This window comes from Rousettus aegyptiacus, unplaced genomic scaffold (assembly GCF_014176215.1).
Source record: "Rousettus aegyptiacus isolate mRouAeg1 unplaced genomic scaffold, mRouAeg1.p scaffold_m13_p_6, whole genome shotgun sequence".
Classification (NCBI taxonomy): domain Eukaryota; kingdom Metazoa; phylum Chordata; class Mammalia; order Chiroptera; family Pteropodidae; genus Rousettus; species Rousettus aegyptiacus.
In genome coordinates this window covers 54704581-54725246 of record NW_023416309.1, presented here as the reverse complement: position 1 = coordinate 54725246, position 20666 = coordinate 54704581, and the positions used below count along the sequence as shown (strand labels likewise).

The window sequence follows — 20666 nt, the reverse complement described above, 5'->3', positions numbered from 1 at the left end:
AAAGAGAGACTCTTACCTTACTTTTCCCAAACCACGGGGTTCCATTTAAAAAGGGAGAACGGTAAGTAAAGTAAGTCACTCCGAACCTGATAACTGCTCCCTTCCCAGCTCTTGTTCTGGCTGAGCCTAACTGCCAGGGACAACGTCCAGGTGTGTCGTTCCGCGCAGCCGGCGGACGCGTCACGAGGAAGGAGAGTGCGTGATGCTCCCAGGAGAGCGTCGTTATTGCCCGTGCTGCCCTCGGAGGATCCCCAGGAGCGTGAAAAGTTAGGGCAGGACTCAAGGTGCTTCGGGGTCGGCGACGGCAAATGGACTCACGGCTCTGGCGCTTTCCATCCTCAGAAGGCACAGATGTGGGTTGCACGGTCTGAATGTGTCCCCCCCAGAATCCGCACATTGATCCTAACCCAGAAGGTGACTGTGTTTGGACATGGGCCCCTGGGAGGCATTTAGATTGGGAGGGCGGAGCTCTCACAAATGGGATTAGCGCCCTTGTAAAAGAGGGCTCAGAAAGCCCCCTGGCCCGTTCCACCGTGAGAGAGAACCCAGCAAGAAGACGGCCCCCACCAGACACCACACTGAATCCGCCAGCACCTTGACCTTGGACTTCCAGACCCCAGAACTGTAAGAGAACTGTAAGTAATACATTTCTGTTGTTTATAAGCCACCCAGTGGCTTAGTCCTGAACCGACTAGAACAATGGGCAAAATTTCTAATGAGATCATCGCTAACGAGGAAAGTCACCTGGATACTTGAGTAGTCCCCTTAATGCCATTTTATTTCCTTTTATATAGACCAGTAGAAGAAGAAAAAATGTCATAGATTCTTCTGGAAATAGTCAAGATCCTGGGAAGATGAACGAAAAACTCACATAGATGGGGTTGCCCACAGTTTGGATTTTCAAGACCTAAAAGATGAAACAAAACAAAACAAAATAGGACTTTTAGGATAAACACAATCGCCCTCTGGAAGAGGGTCGAGGGAGGCTAACAATTAGGTAGGGTGTTTGTTCTCAGCTCCAGCTGTACATCAGAATCAACGAGGGACGGTCTTTAAAATTAGATTTTTAAGCATAACTTAAATATAATAAAGTGCACACATCTTAAAGGCACCGCTTGATGAATTTTCACAAGTAAGCCCTCCTGCGTGACCCCCACCCCGGTCGTGACAAAGAGCACTTCAGGGACGTCAGACTTCTCCTTCGGATCCCATCCTGGTCCGTATCCCAGCCTTTCCTACTCCCGCCTCTACAAAGAAACCCGCTATTCTGATTTCTAACACTTTGAAGAATAACTTGAGAAGCTTTCAAAGAAAAAATACTGATACCTGGGCCCAACCACAGCAGACCCAGTCTCGCGTGATTGGCACGCAGGCCTGGGGACTTTGCAAAGGGCCTGGTGGTTCTGATGTGTGGCCAGGACTGAGAAGTACCCTCTGGTTGAAGGCCACGTCCCATTCCCCACGGGGCAGCACGGGAGGCCCCAGACCGCCTAGGAGTTCCAGACGGCTTCTCCGGCCATTTTTTGGATTGCAGCCATCAGGAGCCAGGCCGGGTACCGAATCCACCTGGATGCCGGCACGGCCCACGGAGGCAGGTGGATTGGGCCGTGGGCGTTGGCAGAAGTGACGGGTGACGTCCAGGCAAGAGTGGAGGTGATGGCGGCAAACACACTTCCCCAAACCTTTCTCCCTTCGGAGAAACACCCTGGTCGCACCCAGCATCTGGTGCGACCCACATCGGTCTGAGTTGGGGCACCTTTTCCAGTATCCCTGGCCTTCCATTCCAGGAGGCTTTTTCTCTTTAGCATCATTTGGGGCTGTGATAATCCTTAAGAAACTGAGCACACTTCTCCTGCAGGTCACCGGAGATGCGAAGCCAGGGATTCCCAAAAAGGGGTCCAGGAGAGAAAGAGCGACAACGCAAAGGAAGAGAAAAGGCAAAGACGAACACTCACGTGGCTCCTGCAGGACAGCTTGACCAGCCGAAACTTCTGCATGATTTCGTTTGTCCTGAACTCCTGCCACCGGCCGCCCACCAGGGTCTGCGCCGTGATCTCGTACTTGACCAAGCGCTCCGCCCGCAGGCTGATGAGACCGTGCTCGCAGAGCGAGGGGTCCGCGTCCGTGTGCCTCATTCTCTGCAAGGCAGACAATCCTACTCAGATGGGACCGACGCTGGGCCGGCCCAGAGGGAGCGGAACCCGGTTCCTGGCACGTCGACCCTCCCGTCTAAGTACGCAGGGAGCATTTCCCCAGGGCTCGTGTCCCGAGCGCCAGCCACTGCTGCGGAGTCAGTCGGTGTTAGAGCCCTGACCATAGGCAAACCCCATGGACTGGGGTGCGGCCAACCCAGAGAGACGCCATTACGCCAAGCTTACTGAACCGGAAGGTCTTCGCTATCACTTTGCCAGGATTTTAAAATTAACGTAGGATTCACACGAGCGTTTGGACTGGCGTCGTTACATAAAACATCTCTTTCGACCAGTAAGATCCATTGCGTAGGGAAATGTGTAGTCACTGAGGACCAAGGACTGACCCACGGAAGAGACGTGGCTCGCTCAAGGGCGCGTAATCGGGGGGCGGCCAAGTGGGGCCTGAGCGTCAGGTCTCGTCACTCACGCATTTATTCATTTACCCATTCATGATATGAACGTACCGCCTCTCTGTTCCAGGTACTGCGATTACTGGTGACAATAAAAAATCAATGATGATTTCTCAAGGAGCGTGAAGTCTTGAGACTTCCAAAGCAAACCTTCAGGGGAGCATGGTAGCCTGTTACCGTAGTCGTCACAGTCAATATCATCGCTATGGAGAGCTCTATGTGTCAGGCCCTGTTCCGAGCCCTTCCCGCAGATTAACTCGTGAATACTCCCCAGTGAGGTTGGTCCTATTACCGTCCTCAGCTTGAAGGTCAGGAAACCGGACACGGGGAGATTCATGGGCTTGCCAAGATCGTATGCCTCGCTGGGCAGTGTGACTTTAGACTCTCCGCTCTTGAACACAGCCCCATCCTGCCTCTCCTAAAAGTCCGGCAGGAGCATGGAGGCAGAGCCATTTAGCCTCCTGACTTCCCTGAGGTCCTGTCTGCCACCCCGCTTTGCCACTCGAAACGAGACCGTTCCTTCTCCCCTGTGGGCACTAGCGGCGGCCTCCATGAAGAGCGGCCATCCGCAAAGCATCACCCATCGTGTAGGAACTGAAGACGGACTGAGCCCCACACGTCGAGTCCGGGTCTCAACTGAACCCTGGCTTTGCCAACAGAGGCCGCGTGAACGAGAAGACACTGAGTTCTGAGATCCTCGTCTGATCGACGGGTTGACAAAAGCGACCTCACGACAATCCAGTGACATCACACGTATGAGCACGATTAGCACCAGCCGTACAACCCATTCCACGTTAGTCATTAACTAATGATTAACCGATTATTATGAATTCGGTGTGAATTGGCTCCGACCCTAAAAGGCTGCTCCAGAGGCACCCCTCTCCGGTGCCTTGTCCTGCTTACCTGCATGTAAAAACTATAAGAGGTAGTGTCATTTTTGATTCCCTTTATCTCAAAGAAGAATCCATATATAGCAATCATTTTTGAATGAGTCGTATATTCCTAAATTGGGAAAGATAAACGACAAAGTGACGGGGAAAATCATTGGCGTCGAAAAGCGGGAAGACACAGCAAAATAAATTCTAGTTACCACAGAAGCGACTAATTTGGCAACTGATTTAAAACAATTTTAGCCTAGGAAGCATAGGGAAAGCCAAATTGTAGTGACTTCACAAGTCCTACAGTTTAGGGCTCAGTGACAATATTGGGGGAACAATGAGTTAGGCATGATCTTACATGACCTGCCACCTGTAGACTTGGAAGGAAAGTATTTTGCTGCAACGTGATAGGCCTAAGAGACACTCCGCGCTCATGGCATTGCCAGGTGTCCTGCCCCTGTGGCCTGCAGTCTGTCTCTGCAAGCAAGTGGCGGACCCAGCCCATCCGGGCCTGACCCCGGCAGAGTCTCCGATGATAGATTCAGGGCCCCCCAGGGCCTTGAAACATGAATTCTTTTTGAAATCACTACCGGGCTGGCTTTAAAGACGTTGGAAATCAGTGATTTCTTGGCGAATCGTGCCCATCACAGGGAAGGCGGGGACGGCCACCGGCCCAGACGCTCCCATGGTGACTGAGCCACCAGACACCGTGCGGCCGAGCTCCCCGACCCACTGTTGATTTGGTTCTGGTGCTCGTCAGCACCACCGCCCAGAGGAGGAGGTTCAGTCTCGAAACCGCAAACCCGGGCTCGGAGTGGTTTCTCTCTTGATGTTTGTGGGGAAAAGAACGACTTGCTCACCCCAGTTTGCCCAGGCCTTTCCTGCTTTTAGAATGGGAAGTCTGGTGTCCCAGGGAAGTGCCCCCACCCCCGGGAAACCAGAACGGCGGGGAGGACGTGGGTGTGTGCAGCAGGTTTCTGCGCGGCCAGTCCTAGGCCCTGTCTTGATAATTTCTTAGGGTGGAGAAGAGACGCCTGTGGCTACCTCTTCTGCCCTGACCTTCCTGCCAGAGGTATGAAGTGACCCTACGAAGGTCCCTAGCCAAGTGCAGGTGGGGACAGCTCCTCCCCTTTCTCAGACCCCGTGATCAGTACCTGGTTGAACATCAGCCCGAATCTCATGGCCTGGGTGGCGAGGTCGCTCAGGTAGGTCATGTCACCCCCGTTCTCCAGCTGAAGGGAAACACACACAGCTTACTGGCAGCCTGACCCCCCACATCGTCCTCACACCGGGCCCCTGATCCACACGACACCCCTGCGCTCAAGAGACAGTCTGTCTGGGGACTCTGCTCTCAGCCACTCGGCCGGGCTGCGGGGCTCATTGAAATCCTCCTTGGTGCCAGGTGCCGTGCACGTTGCTCTCAGAGGACGCTTCTCAGAGAAGAGGAGACGTGCCCAGGGAAGCACAGTGACCAGGAGGCGGAGGACGATCACAGCCCTGCAGCCAAGGGCACGGGGCGCCCCGCATGGCTGGCTCCACGTGCGAGCTGAGATTTCGGGAGGCTGGCACTGGCGACCGGGGGCCAGAGGAAGGAAGCGGGCAGGGTCGGAAGGACGTGAAGAGGGCAGCGGGGTCTTCCCGAGGCGTCCGGCCCCGGAGCTCGGCCTCCCCTCCCGCGCTCTGTGTCACAGAGCAGTCCTGAGTTCCGTGGCAGAGAAGCCGGTTCCACGGAGCCCTTATCTGCTGCGGGGGCCCTGAGCTCCGTGCTCTGCCCATTACAATAGGTATTTGTTGAGCTGAAATGAATTTTAACTGGTGACTCATAAGTCGTCCCAACCCAAACACTGCCCCACTTCATCGCTAAAAATGCAAAGCTGGAAATATAAAAGCACGACAGTTTGCACCGACAATCCACAAAGGGAGAAATGCCCCATGGAAAAATGTTCCTGGTGAGCAGCAATAAAAGAAAAGCACGATAAAAAATGAGGCGCTGTTTTCGCCTCTCAATGAACAAGAGTGGTCTGAAACGAAAAGGCCACGTCGCTGGACACGTACTAAACGAGGCACACTCGGTTATCCCTGGGGGAGAGTATTTGGTCCCAAACTTGTTAACGTAAATCAAGACTAATTGGGGCCAGAATATTCTACTCTTGAAAATCTTCTATAAGAAAATAATTCCATGTGGAGTACAATAAACCATGATGTACAAATCTGTTCTCCATCCGGGTATTCATAATGGCTAACAATCAGAAACACTGTAAATTTTCTACAACGAAGTCAAAGTAGCATTGGTTATAGACTATCCTTCTGGCGGAAGAGTTTGCAGCCCCTAAAAAATGGTGTTAGGAAGCCCGTTTAATCAAGTACGTTTAAAAGAAAAGGGTGAAAGGCAATAAAATGCAATGAGATGTTAGCTGTGGTTGTCTTTGGGTGGTGGGTTCGAGGGTATGAGATTCTTTCAATTTCTCTGCATTAAAAACATTGTGTCAGTAATAAGCATGTGACATTTGTGTCTGACGGGGACTCGGTTGGGAGGGAGGTGTGGCTGGTGCTCCCCGACCCCATCTAACTCTCTAGGTCAACAGGACGGATGCTCTAAGCACTGGCCTTTCCAAGGCTGGGCCCCCTCCCACCTCCCCTTCCAGGCTTAGCTCACCCCGCTTCCCCTGGGGGAGAACCCAGATAGCTCCACCTCAAAGGCCCAGAGGTTTCAAATGCAAAACACATCTCTGGAAAAAGCAAAGTCAGAAAGGCGATAAGTTTTGCTAACTGTTTCCTTGCTGAGCCCCACTCACTGCGTGGTAATGGTTGGCTTTGACCCGGACCAGCCAGGACGTGGGGAAGAAGTTAATGTGCTTTAACTCCTCCAGATCCTTGCCTTGGAAGAAACACAAAGGGAACAGGTTTATGGATTTATTCCTAAGAGAATCGCAGAGGTCTCACTCACAGAGAGGAAGAGGGGGAAGTCAGAAGCTGAGAACGGTAGGCCCGGGGAGGCAGAGGTGTGTGGGGCCCAAAGGGGACATTATGAGCACCTCCCCCAAAGCTTCCCAGCCCCCGCCCCCACAATGCTGCCCCAGGAGGGCAGGTTGCAATCACATGATCAGTGTCTTTGGAGTGTCTAGGAGCAACTTGAACAAAGTTGCCTGGGCTCCATCATCTGTCCGTGGGTTTTAGAGCTACTAGGTTTATCTGGATAACTGGAAATGGCTTTGGAAAAGTTCTCGAATGTCCTTTTAGATGCAAAGATCTCACTGGGTGGCCTGCTGCGCTGCCCAAAACACACTCTCCAGTATTCCCCTCTTTTTTCCAAGTCACTTTCCCCCTGGGTCCAGAGTACTGAGGTTGGGGGAGGTCAGGTCTGGAACACAATTCCAGACTTTTCTCCCGAACCAGCAAACGAGTGACCGAGAGGAAGCAGAGGGGTCGCTGGTCTGAGAGGTGGGGTGCTTGATGAGACGACAAATCACGCAGCCTCTGGAGGCTGGAGCTCCTTCAGAACCGACAGCCCCTCCCGCCCATCACACTTCACAGACGCTCCGCTTAGAGCCATTTGACAGACAAATAAACTGAGACCGGGCAGTGACTTCCCCAAAGTCTCAGGGCTTGGAAGTGACAATATCCGACCTCAGCTGCTAATTCCCTGGGGGCATCGGGTGGGCCGGGGCCCCGACAGCCTTCCCGTGGGCGCACGCGCAGGGGCCGCCGCTTACCTTTGGTGACGCCGTGCAGGCGCAGGCAAAGGAAGAGCGACATCAGGCCGTGTCCCATGTCTCGCTCCAGGAAGGAACACTTCTTGGGGAAGCTTAGCAGAGGCACAAAGAGGAATAAAAGGCCTTCAGGACACTCCTTCCTAGAAGGAGCTAGGTAGGGCTAGTGGAAGCCACATCGGAAGGCGAGTGCTTCCACCAGCCAGGCGAAGACGGCGCCTGGTTCTCTCTGGAGGGGGGACAGGGATGGAAGGGGGAAGCGGCTGGATCACCTTTGCGAGGGGCGACTCTGGGGATCACAGTGAGACCCGTGGTTCTGCTCCCCTCGCCCGCTATTGCTGAGCCCTGTGCACAGCGGGCGCCCAGCAAGTGCTTATTAAATCCCCGATCAACGTTTGTTACTTTACAGATGATTTCGAGACACGGCGTCTCACTTGAATCTCATGAACTTCCCAACGGCAAGTATCATCGGCTTCATGTTACGGATGAAAAGCCAAGGGCTCAGGCAGGGCTTGATCCCGGGACTGCTGATGCCTCTTCTACACAGGCTGCCTTTTGAATAAGCGGCCAACTAAGGCACCGCGGAAGCCCTTTCTGGGGGAGTAAGTGGCCTCGGCGGTCGGTTTCACGACCGGGTCTGCCACAGTCGGTGTTGGTGCAGAGCCCCAGTGAGTTTCCACGTGGCCAAAGGTCAGGGCTGGGAGGAGACCCGGTTCCCCTCGAGCAGACACACGTCCCCGGCTCTGGGTGAGAAACAAGTTGCTTCTTAACATGGTCACTTTTCACATATGGGGACAACGGAGAATAATTTTTCCAAGTCCCTTTGGAAACTCAAAGTCATTCCCTCAAGGCAGATCCTGTGGGAGACCAGCCAAGGGCACTTTTAGATTATTTTTCCATGAATCAAGAGTGATGTCCACATCACACTCTGTCCCGGCCAGACTGGACACACTGCTGGCCCCGCGTGTGTGTCCCGCCTCTGCTGGGGGTGACTGTGGACCTGCCGCAGAGACCATTTGTTTTCAGAAGATCTGGGAATTCCTGGGCTTCTCCGATTCCTCTGCACATCAGTGGTCCCCAGAGACAGCTTTAGGGGTGCTTAGGAGTTACGGGAGGGAAGAGGGGTGCAGAGGCAAATGAGTTGATTTACATCAATGATTATTTATTAGAAGGACGGTCTCTGGTTTACTAGGTGCCTGTCTCTGGGAGGGGCCAGATCCAGCGTGAGTAAAGGAAGGCTGATGCTTTCAAGAGTGTAGTGCTGTTGATTCCGGGACCGGCCCTCCATTCGGCAGGGCAGGTGGGACAGGCTAGCGGGCTGCCCCTGAGGAGTGAGTTTGCGAAGCTGCAGCTCACACACAGTTTCAGCCCAGGAGAGAAAGGGTTTCTCCTCCAGCTCAGAAGTCCCCAGGCACCAGCTCTGCAGCTGGGTGGGGAGGCTGCTGGGTGAGCAGGAGAGAGCCTGTGAGAGGTACTCTGACCCCATGGAGCACCAGCCAGGGCCTCGCCAGATGGAACTCCTCTCCCCAAGGATTCAGGAAGAGCTCCGAGATGAGGGATTGGCCTTTACGAGCCCTCTGGGCCACCGCGAAGTGGCACTGATGGTGTCTGACTTGGAGAACTCACGGGTCAGCTCGTCTATCGTCCGGCCGTGCATGCTTCAGGTCCCTGAGCTTGGTCTCTGGAGTCAGACAGACCGAGCTCCAGTCCCGGGCCCTCTGACCATCAGTCATGGGACTGAGTCTCCGTCAACTTCGGTCTCCTCTGTCAGGTGGGGACAGTAGCCACATGTGCCTGCCCGGGTGTTTGAGAGGAGTCAAGGTGACGAGGCTCATAAGGAGCCTGGCGCAGCTGCTGGGACCCAGCGACTCCTCGGTACCCCGTGATGACCGCCACTGCCCTCTCATGCCAGGAAAAGTGATCTGGACTCAAGCCGGTCAAGGTCATGGATCGCCGTTGGGGGCATTCATTATCACTGCCCCTCTCTACACCGAGCCAAGGGCCACCTCAAAGGAAGAAAACGGTGGCCTCCACTGCTGATTTCCTAACATTTCCAAGCATCTGAGGCGCGTGGTCCACCCTCTTGAACCAGTCAGTGCAGCCCCGGCCCTAGAGCCCAGCAAGGTCGAGCAAGGTCGACGGTGATAAAGCCAGTCTCCACCCAGGTCTCCCGAGTCCAGCCCAGTCTGCTTGCCACCACACCTGGCTCCTCTCAGCTGTCTGGGTGCACAGACGTCTGCTCCACCCATGACGAGCGCATTCACCCAAAGTCACCTAAAGTGGGAGGGGGCCGGCTGCTAAGTCGGGGGAACTCTCTGCGTGGCTTTGCCAGCAGAATCAAAGGCTGGCCCCGCTTCCCCTGGCACCGAGCTCTGTCTGTAAAAATCCCCTTTGAGTTGAGCACTGACTTTTTTGGGACGAAATTCAGGCCATGGTTTCTGCCTCCTAAAGTTCACTGAGAAACCTTGGGGCATGGCCCCTGAAGGGAGGGAGGACTGTTCCCGGGTCCTTGATACTGAAAGACACATCCAGGTTGGCCCCGGGTCCTGCTGTCAGGCCCTGGGGACAAATTCCTCCTGAAAGGACAGAGGCCCTGAAAAGGCAGTGCCCAGGGCAAGACTCCTCCCACCGCTAGGACTGTAAGTTGAGGGATGCTCTGAGCCACGACCTTCTCGCTTCTTCCACTGTTCACCCTTTCTGCACAGTCTCAGACCCGGGCCTCCATCAGCCCCAGCCCTGCAAACGTTAGCCTTAAAACACGGATGCTCCCTGACACACGATGAGGCTATGTCCTGATAAGCCCATCAAAAGTCGAAAATACTGTTAAGTGGAAAATGCATTGAATCCACCTAACCCACTGTTAGCTTAGCCGAGACCACCGTAAACGGGCTCAGAACCCCCCCATTAGCTACGGCCGGACGAGATCATCTCCGGCTTCACTCAGCCCAACGAGAGCATCACATCGCACCGCACATCATTTGCCAGGGAGAGGGTCGAAATTCAAAGTTCAAAGGAAGGTTCCTCCTGAATGCGTGCCACCGTCACACTGTTGTAAAGTTGAAAAATCCTAAGTCGAAACCATCAAAAGTTGGAGGCCACACGTATACACCTCGGAATTCTGACACCTGCTACGACCTGGATCAAACGTGGGGGCTTTCTGCGAAGTGAAATAAGCCAGGCATGAAAGGACAAATACTGTGCGATTCCACTAACCTGAAGCACCTGGAGTAGTCGGAGTCATAGAGACAGAAAGTAAGGTGTTGGTTACCAGGGGCCGGGGGCGGGGCGCGGGGAGCTGTCATTTAAGGGGCATAGTGTTTCAGTTTAGGAAGACGGTTCTGGAGGTGGGTGGTGGCGAGGGTCACCAGCAATATGTAAAAATGGTCGAAATGGCCAATTTTATGTTATGGATCTTTTACCATGATAAAAAAGAATTAGGGTGAAAACTTACTTAGGGTTAAACATTTTATGTGAAAATATCTGAACTAATAAATTTTAAGGTGAAGTTTAAAAAAAAATACACATTTGAGGGGCAACAACTCGTGATAAGGAAGGAATACGGTTTTACTCAAAACGTAGCTCAGTATAGAAGACCCAGGCATCTCCTGAAACCCAAGAACCAGGAAACGGTCACCGCGTTCAAGAGCTGTGCTGGACTTTTCTCCGAGCCAGAGCGCACCGATGCACTGGTCCTGATAAGCAGGAGTTGTTAATCATCGTGCCGAAAGGTTAGGTTCTCGCCTGAAGTCTTCCAGCCGATAAGAGGCAGAGCTGGTCTCAGCCTCAGGGCCGTCAGCGTTGAACACACACACGCACGTGCGTGCACGCAGACCAGGCTGACCTTCCCGTGCTCGTGGGGTCCCGTCTGCTGCCCCAGGCTCATGTGTCAGGCCACACCCTATCAGACATTCTCAAGACCCAATTCGTTCCACGTCATCCTGACTATGAAATTGAAGACGGGCCCGCCCTCGCCCAAAGGCAGCGCTGGGCCTAGAAACCCGTCTCAGGGTGAGTGCCCTGCCCTCCGCAGCGTCTCCTGTATCCAGACACGTCAACTCCTGTGTTCCTCCCATGTCTCCACGTCCTGTGGACGCCAACCGCCTGGGGCTGCCCAGTATCGGTAGAAAGTCAAGAAGCCGCGTGAGGGAAGTGCCGAGTGCGTAAGGAATAGTAATTGATGATATTTGAAAACCTGGAAAAGAAGGGAGAATCGGATTCTAGGGAGCCAAACTAAAGGGGGGTCAGGGCGGTGCTGGTCAGAGCCAGAGAAGAAATGAGGCAGCAAGAAACCCAAAAGTCAAGCCACGAGAAACCCCACTGTCCTCAAATACATCAGCCTCCCCGCCTAGGGCTGGGGGAATGATCTGGAGAGAAAACAGTTTTATGGTCCTTCTGCCCATGACTCACGGGGTATTTCAAAATGAATGTTCTGGTAAAGAGATCAGAGTTGCCATGCCAAGGTGCCTAGTTTCATGATGGCTCCGTGGCCGCATCTGCAAATGCCATCCATGAATCGCAAGGGACACACGGCCTCTGCCCATCCTGGCACACAGCATCGTAGAGTGTTCCCCTCGAGGCATCAGTGGGTTCCAGGGCCAAGGGTGGCTCCCCTCGCACAGTATACGGGGGAAGGCGGGACTGGGTTTGTCGGGCCGGTGCACCCTACGCAGCCCACGCATGTTCTCATTCTCTCTGCAGAGAGAAGCTCGGAAGAGGAAAGCATTCCCTGTGCAAGTGAGATGCTGGAAGGCTTCCTGGAGGAGTCCTTGGCTGGCTCCGTAAAGGCTGGGTCAGACCTGGACAGGGCACAGGAAGGGGGAGACACCTGCAGGGGCCGGGGAAATCTAGACGTCGGCATTGCATGGAAATTGGCTCCACTACTTTCGATGACCGCCTTCCAGGGTGGCTGTGAGCCCATCGCGGGAACTCAGCTGTGCAGTGTCTGAGAGGGACCCACTTAATGACGAATAAATCAACCGGGGACCAGAACCGAAGGTCCGTGAAGGACTGGCTCTCACCTCCGAGATCTCTGAGACAGGCCATGGCTGAGATAGAGCATCTCGTTACGGGGCCGGTCAAGTTCTGCTCCTTGGTCAGGGTGCTGATTAAACAGGCGGGTGCACTCGTGGAAATTCACTGCTGTTTACGTAAGGCTGGTGTGCTTTTCTGTACATCCTTTATACTCTCGTTAAAAATACTCTTTAAAAAGCGAACATTTGCCTGCCTCTGGCTCTCTCTCCTCCAGCTGATGAGTCTTCATAGTGTTCCTGGACTTCTCAGACTGCTAAGTGGAGTCAAGTGATGACATTTCCTCCACGGACCAAGGCAACAGCTTTGCTTTTTTTTTTTTTTTTTTTCCCCTACAAGGAAATCTTAAATTTAATTCTGGACGGCCTGTTTGTTTTTCTAAAATAACCACTGCCAGGAAAACAGGCTGTGGGCGCCGAGGGGCGTGTGTATGTGTGTGTGCGTGTTTACTTCCTGTGCCGATATACTTGGACGGCAATGAAAATAAGCTCGAAGATGCTCCTGAACACCTGGCCAGGTAGAGAAACTGCCCCTTCGACTTTTCCCGGCACAAGGTACATGTTCAAAAACATTAATTGAATGCATGATTGGGGGGAAAAAAATCAATGAATAAAAGAGAATGGGAGAGTAGAAAAGGCCTGGGTTTATTCGCAGGAGGAGTCAACTCTTCAAAGCCTTAGTCCGTCTCTGGATGCCGCTAAGACAGCCAGGAAAAGGGGCATTTGATTCATTTTACTCAATTACTGCTCTAAACCCTTTTCGGATGCTGGGCCAGCCGGGGCCACACCCCTCATTCTTTGTGGGTCCCGGGGCTGGTTATCTAATATTCATGTGGCTTGTCCCTCTGCCTCCGCATTATGGAAATAAAGTCCCATTTTGGAAGTTCCCATATTGTTACGGCCTGAGAATGTCCACTCTGGACGTAGCTCGAAAACCACCCTGCCATTTAAATTATTTCATCACGAGAGGCAACTTCACACATGGGTCCAGACAGACGACTTCTCGTTTCTCATTCCCAAGCCTGTGCACCCTGTCTCCCACGGGGTCCACCCCTCCGCCCCAGCTTGAAATGCTCCTAGCATGTCCCCATCAGTGGCCACAGATTAGCCACCCTCGTTGGCTTCACTGAACTGTGAAGATCACCTTGTCCGGTGGCCCAATTCTGCCCCAGGCTGATCGTGACTTCCTGCAGGCTCCCTTCTCCATCCCTGGGATCTCAGGTGCCTTCTTGCAGCCCTGGCCTCGGGCCACCAGCCCCCCAACAGCTTCAAGGCCCTGCACTGCTGCTGATCAGCCCTGGGAATCCTCAGGAAGGAGAGGCAAACAGGGAGCACGGGGCGCCAGTGTCTGCTCCCGCATCCGGGCGGATGTCAGTAACCTACCCACCGAGACGTTCTTTCTCACCGAGCCTAGAGAAAGCCTTAGAACGCTTCCCAGTCTGGTGCACCAAACAGGCATCGCCTGTCAACAAGAACGGACATTTGTCTGTGGTCCCTATGACCTCTGGTCGCTGCAGACACACTGTTCTCCGAATCTCACACCAGCACACTGAGATCCGCTTCTCTGAGGGTAATCGGCCCACATGAAAATGTCTGATGAAATCTCATTACTTCACACGCTATCATGTGTCCCGCACAGTGCCAGGCGAGCTTCCTGTAAGCTGCTCATGATGTCCCTGGGGAGGCGGGGCACGGGCATGCACCGAGGGGTCCGGAAGGCCCTGGGTGGAGAGGCGGAGAAGAGCAGGCAGCACAGATGGTGGGGAAGCGGGAGCATCAGGCCGGGGAGCCTGGGGACTCCGGGACACCATTCGGGAGGTGGGGGCCATTGACGAGGGTGCCCGTGATCGGTGCCACCGGTCTGGGGCAGACGAGTGAGCTGGCATGGGAGGAGGATCACCCGCGATCCTACACAGAAGCCACGCGGTCCTCGAAGATGGGAGAGGACGGGCCGCCGCAGCACAAGGGCGTCCGAGGTCCAGACTGCCCCATCTTTCCTCCTGAAGGACACAAAACCTGCTGAAGGGAGGGGAGATGGAGCGAGGGAGGGGGCCGGGGTAGGCGCGCGGGCGCCACTCCCGCAGGGTGCTCACCGAACCTGGGGCCCGGGTAGGAGACACTGTCAGCATGCCTAGGTGGGGACAGCGAGGAGATCTGGAAATACACAGATGGTTTCCAGCATGGCGGTCGAAATAGAATTAGCGTACGTTTGAGAGGAATGGAGGAGCCGCCAGGTGAGAAACGCACACCTGTGAGGGGCGCCTTCGAGAGCCCAGCCCGGGAAGGCCGAGGAAACCCCACTTTCAGTGGAGGGGGCCAAACACTCCAGCCCTCTCCTTCCTGCCTGTTGCTCTCACCTTAACACGGTTCCCGCGCATTGCCGGCATTCTAGCTCACGTCCCACCTCCTGGTCCCCGCACGCTTTCGGTCTGGGAGCCAAGCTGCTGCGCGTGACCCGCAGGACAAAGTGTCTCCAGGGTGATTGAAAGCGTAGGGGGGGCGGGGAAGGATTAACACACTGGGGTTCGGAGCAAATTATATGGAAGCGAAGCAAAGGACCTCTCATTCTGGCACCGAATATCACTTTCCCCAAATAACGAGGCAGAAAAAAATGGCCTCTCTGGCTAACACGGCACACAGATGTTCCAGAAAAAGATCAAGTGCTTCGGAATGATGCAGGCAAAGCCTGGCTTACGCGGTCCGCGTGCCGATGAAGACGTGGAAGACGTGTTTATCCGCGAAACGCGCACGTGCAGAAGGAATGGAGCGTCTTGCTCCCTTGAACACCCTGTGCTGCTTGGGGGCCCCCATTCCTGCTGATGTGGGGGGCGGGAGCATCGACCCGACATTGAAGGCATGGCCACCGGTCACTTCCTGTCTACGGCAGAGCTTCCGAGGGCCATTTGGGACTGTCTTTGGCTACAGGGCCACCGCACTCCACAGCCAGCTTGGGGGACGTGAGCATATGTCACACAGTTTTAATAGAGGCTCAGGAGGCACCACGTGGAACCCATCAACTATTGCTTTCACACTCACCCCCACCCTGCTTCTGGCCCCATGCTGCCCCGGCTAATTCGGCTCATGGGGGCACTTTTGATAGACAGAAAGTGCTCACAGGCAGAGGGGGACACAGGGATGGGAAGACATGCACCCCAAGGCTGTAGCAGCCGTAATTGGCTAACGGCACCACCGAACCTAGAAGCCGGCTCAGGATCTTTCCGAACACCGTGCCCAGGGGGCTGCCCCCAAACCAGCTGGACCGGCAAGAGAGGGTCCTCTCTGTCATTCTAGGAATGGGCAGTAGAGCGTCCTGGGATTCAGAGGGTCTGGGTTCAAGTGAGACTCCACCCTGTATCAGTTGCATGACCTCTGCCAGCTCTGCCTTGGCTCCCTCATACGGAAAATGGGAACCATGGCACCGGCCCCTGGGTATTACGCAGATTCCATGAGATCGCAAACAGAAAGCGCGAGTCGGAATGACTACACTTAGTCAGCAGAATTAAAGGGAGCCCATTATGATATCGCGATTGTTATTTTTCACTTAAATGTTGAGATATACAACTTTCGGAATTTATAAGTTTAGAGTATAAGAAACGAGACAAAGTCTATGAAACCTTTGTATATTTAAATGCTTTTTCATTTGTCCAGAAAACTCAGCATTTCATATGTTGTCTAGTGACCTATCAATGAGAATGACCTGGTCTAATTCAGGTACATTTTAAATAGGAAGTTTTAAGCTCAATGCAGCATGGCATTTTCCTGCATAAAAGAAGCAACTTTTGTATCATGTCTTCAACTGGGCACGGAACATGACTATCTCATATTATTAACACCTACATATCATTCGCTTTTTCAAGCATCTAAGTTGGTCAACGGTATCGCACAGTCTTAGGCCCCATACAGAAAACTGCATTCTGTGCACTCCGAATGATGCTGTGAAAAATAATATCACTGACATTTTCTCCTGATAGTACAAGCAAAAAAAACCCCAAACCCAATAGTATATGTGCATGTCATCAATCAACAGTAAGTCGTGTTACCTGTTAAAAAATGCCATCACGGTCTCGTATGCTGGAAGCGTCTGAATTCTGTGGTTTAGTTGCAAGTAGACCCACAAAAGCAGTGTTTTCAGGAGGTGAAACTCGCTAAAAGTAAACAGCCTGGTCGAAAGGAAAGATGGAGAAAACCTTTTAGAAACAGTAAAAACCGAACCGTCGATAATAAAACGAACAGTTGAAAGTGAGATTAGGAAAGAGGCAGCACCACCCGAGTCTGTAAGGCAGCCGCACACACGTGTGCGCGCACATGCACACACACACACACACGCACACACACGGAGCGACGTCGCGTGACGTGCTGAAAGCCGCTCGGCTGGTGAAAGGCAGAGCGGGGGGTTGAACCTCCGCGGCTGCACGCCGAAGCCTGAGCTTTTCTCCGCCTGCCGCCGTCACCGAGTGGCAGACGGGCAGTCCCCAGGCGTTTTCGCCCATTTTTATTTCATTCCGTGCCACAGTCCTGCGAAGCCGGGATGGATAGCCCTTCCTCTTAGAGATGTGGACATCGAGGTGGATCCCACGTTTACCTAAAGCTCATATTTTGTCCACCACGGTCTTCCGTATTTTCATTTTGAAATATTCGACTGAGACACGCCTATTCTCGATGACGGAGGGCTTTCGATGCCCCCTTACATTCTGCACCTGCGCTGAGGGGCTCTCTTGTCATTTGGAGTTCCAGCCTGGACCGAGTGCTAAAACATGAGTAACTTACCCGAAGTCACACAAGCCTGGGGTCAGACCTGGGCAGAGGTGGGCTTTGCCCCAGACTGTCTGCGAACTCCGCCTCAGGAGGCTGAGCGGTCCTGCGGCCGCCAACACATCCATGAAACGGTGACGACAACGGCTGCTCAGAGGACGGTGGCGAAGGCTCCTCGAGGTGACACACTGTACGAGTCTCCCATTCCCGCTGCAACAAACTGCCGTGAACCCGGAGGCTTAATAATACCATAATATCAGCTTATAGCTCTGCAGGTCAGAAGTGCACAGCAGAGCTTGCCGGGCTGAGATCGAGGCGTGAACAGGGCCGCGTGCCTGCTGGGGGCTCGTACGGAGAACCGCCCCCTGCCCGGCCCAGCTCCCAGAGGCCGCCCGCATTCCCGGGCTTGTCCCCGCTTCCTCCATTTTCAAGCCAGCGGCACAGCGTCTCCAAACCTCCCTGTGATCCTGACCTTCGCTTCTCTCTTCCGCACTGAAGGAACTTTGTGATTCCATCGGGCCCACCTGATCATCCAGGATCACGGCTGCATCTTCAGGTCATCCTTACTTTCATCCGTGACTGTGATCCCCTTTGGCCACGCGACCTAACATGCTCACAGGTTCCGGGGGTTGGGATGGGGACATCTTCGGGCACCGTCACTGAGCTGACCGCACACATACGGATGGCACGGCGCGGTGCCTGCCACGCGTAACGTGCTCGGCGGGTGGCGGCTCTAACTCCCGAGTGGCAGGGCCGGGTCCTGGTCCACGCTTCGCCCGCAGCAGCGCGAGGCCTCTCATCAAGAAACGAGGGACGAGGAAGAGCGGCGACCGCTCTCCACGTGTGAAGTAGGGACGTGTCCCAGACGGCCCCTCGAACGGCCTCTGGAGACCCGTTATCCAAGAAGTCGTGTCAGTGTTTCTACCTCTGACCGTGGAGATGGCTGCCTGGCTTCAAAATACATCCCAGCCTTTTCACCCACCGCTAAGTGGCTGTGGTGGGCGGAAACCCAAGCTAAGTCATGACTCCGAAGGGCAATGGAAATGTCACCCACCCACCTCTCATTCTATTTCTGGACACCGTAGAACTGTCTCTTTCCTCTTAGTTGATTTCAGGCCACCTACAGATACATGGGCTCTGACCATGGCCAGACAGCATCGAATTTGTCACTGTCTGGGCAATAACGGTTAAGGCAGGGGGGCAATGTCACTTGGTGTGATGTCCCCACAACGAACTTTGACAGGACTTCAACCACCGCTGTGCTGGGGAGCAAGGTGACTTCTGGGGCAGAATCCATGCCGGAAGTCCCCGAGCCTCGAAGGTTCTTAGTGACCTTACCAAAGACAGGAGGGTAGCAGCCATGAGGGATGGGAGCATCACGAATCGGATCCCGGCTTTATGTTTATGTTGAAGGGTAATCGTGGAAATGAAGTCCTCTGTCGTTAGGCCCAGTACTAGGACCCTAGAGCATTCGTTTCTTCATGAAACAGCCACCCTGAGTACATCCAAACGCATTTTCATTTGCCGAGGAACTCTGCTGGCCTTAAGCGAGACGGAACGGGCAGAGACCCCAAAGTCCCCCCAACGGATGAACGCCCAGGCTGTTCTAAGTGTGTTTACCGGCGCTCGCTAGGAGCTCTTGGGGTGTAACTAGTGTCTGTTCTTTATAAGAAAAAATGTCCTCCACAAGACACTATTGTCCTTTTGTTTTTGTTTTTGAGAAAATTGTATAGACATAACAAAGGCCTCCTTTTGAATACAGACCCTAAAGAAAGCCACGAACAAGAAAATATGAATAAGGGTGCTCACCGCAGCACCGATCGTCATAGCGAAAAATGAATCCACGCAAAACAAAACAAAAGGTCGTTAGGAAGGGAACGAAACAACTCCACGGAATGTCTATCCATTCATGGGACGTCTGCACGATTCAATTAAAAATGCTACTCAGATATGTCAGCATCAACGTGGAGAGAACACATCGTGGGGTGTTAGTAACAAAGTTACAGAACATTACAATCACTGTGAGAACGTTTATTTGAAATTTAAACCTTTGCAAAACAATGACACATGCTTTGTGGACATACGTGTATGCAGTAAGGATGTAGTCACATGGATTGCGTTGTCTTTAGGGAGGGAGGCTGGAAGGACAAGGACTGTGGCTGGGAGGGGACGCAGGTGACTTCTGCTTTATCGGTAACACTTCATTTCTTAACTTACGACAAAATGTTACCATTTGCTCATTTGGGAGGTGGGTCTGATTGGGTTTCGTATTATCCTGCTACGTTTGTAATTTTTTCCAATGAAAAACATGAGCATTGATATCCTTAGTGATCTTGACCATCAATCAGGAAGAGAAGCCTGGAGCAGAGCGCGCCATGGGCTGGTAATGATGGGTCTGCAGGCCACTCAGGACTGAACCCCAACTCCCGTGCTGCTTGTGGGGAGCTCGGGCCAGTCCTGTATTTCCTGGTACCTCCATCGCACGGGTCAAAACGCAGGTAGCAAACAGACCACGCTCCCTGGGTTGCTGCAGGAGCCAGACCTGATAACCTACTCCGAGTGCTCCATACACAAGTGCTCAATACCTGGGGGGTGTTTCGTTATTAGCCAGAGAAGCATCAGCTTAAGGAACTACGATGTTCGAGGGACGCCCACAGGTGTTCCAGACACTAGAGGAAAAGCTGTGAGACAGGCAGGCCGTGGAGGACTGGGGTGGCTCTTCCAGGGGAGTCCTGAGCCCTCAAGGCTCTTGAATCACAGACGGGAGAGGTGCACACACAGAGAGGGACGCGGTCCCCTCCCGGTCATGCAAAGAGGAACTAGATGACCCTGCGAGTCCTCTAGCTTCCAGGAAAACAGAACTCAGCACGAAGCTTTCAAACATTACAGTTAGAGCAGGGGAACCTAGCGGTGACCTCTAAGAAGAAAGTTAACGGGAAACCAAAGGCCCGGGCAAATGAACGAAGACCAGAGGCCCAGGAGGGCGGGGAAACTGTGTGTATTTTATCCCAGGTTGTTTACAAGCTGGAAAGCGAAACCCGGAGGAAGATGAGGTCAAAGGGACTTCGGGAGGGGAAGGCGGACGGCACCCGAGGCCGAAGCATCTGCTGACAGATGGATATTGTTTGTCGAGGCCGAGAGACCAAACACCACGACCACGAGCCTAGGGGACGGGCCGCAGTCTACGCTCAGCTCAGCGGGACCGAGGGACATTCCGTCCCTGACCGGGGTGGGGGGTGCTGACGTTTCCACACAGCTGCTCTAAGGCCACGTGACTTCCCGGGACGCTCCAGCCCTGCCGGGAAACCCCAGCCCCCACCACGCGTGAGGGGTGACGCGTCGGTGTTGGTGGGAGCCTGGACCTTGGAGCGTGCGCCGGAGCCCAGCCCAGCCGTTTATCGTCCCTCTTATCTCAGGGACAGTAATTTCACCTACTGCCTGGGGTCGCGGGGACTGAACGAGACACCGCACGCTGCACGGCGCACCCCAGAAGTGGTCGATAAGTCTCGACCTGCCCAAAGGTCAGTTCTCAGTCACGTGGTCTGTGGGGCCCGAGCGTTAGGTAAATTCCCACACTTGCACCTGCCGCTGGGTGTGGCCCGAGCCCCTCCTCTGCGCCCTCTGCTGGCTCCCTCCCTCCGGCGCGGAGCAGGTGGCCCCTGCACACCCACGCGGCCGGGAGGTTTCGCTTCGGAAA

The 20666-nt window shown here is 54.0% G+C and overlaps 1 protein-coding gene across 1 annotated transcript in view; it reads right to left on the bottom strand.

Moving 5' to 3' along the window:
- Positions 1 to 838: 838 nt before the first annotated feature.
- Positions 839 to 20666, bottom strand: part of BTBD16 (BTB domain containing 16) — a 36828-nt gene continuing 17000 nt past the window's right edge. The window contains exons 8-14 of the mRNA XM_036223627.1: positions 16258 to 16377; positions 7194 to 7285; positions 6276 to 6358; positions 4635 to 4712; positions 3506 to 3604; positions 1956 to 2138; positions 839 to 907 (exon numbers count right to left, since the gene is read on the bottom strand). Coding sequence (XP_036079520.1) covers positions 839 to 907; positions 1956 to 2138; positions 3506 to 3604; positions 4635 to 4712; positions 6276 to 6358; positions 7194 to 7285; positions 16258 to 16377 — 724 coding nt within the window. The remainder of the gene's footprint in view (positions 908 to 1955; positions 2139 to 3505; positions 3605 to 4634; positions 4713 to 6275; positions 6359 to 7193; positions 7286 to 16257; positions 16378 to 20666) is intronic.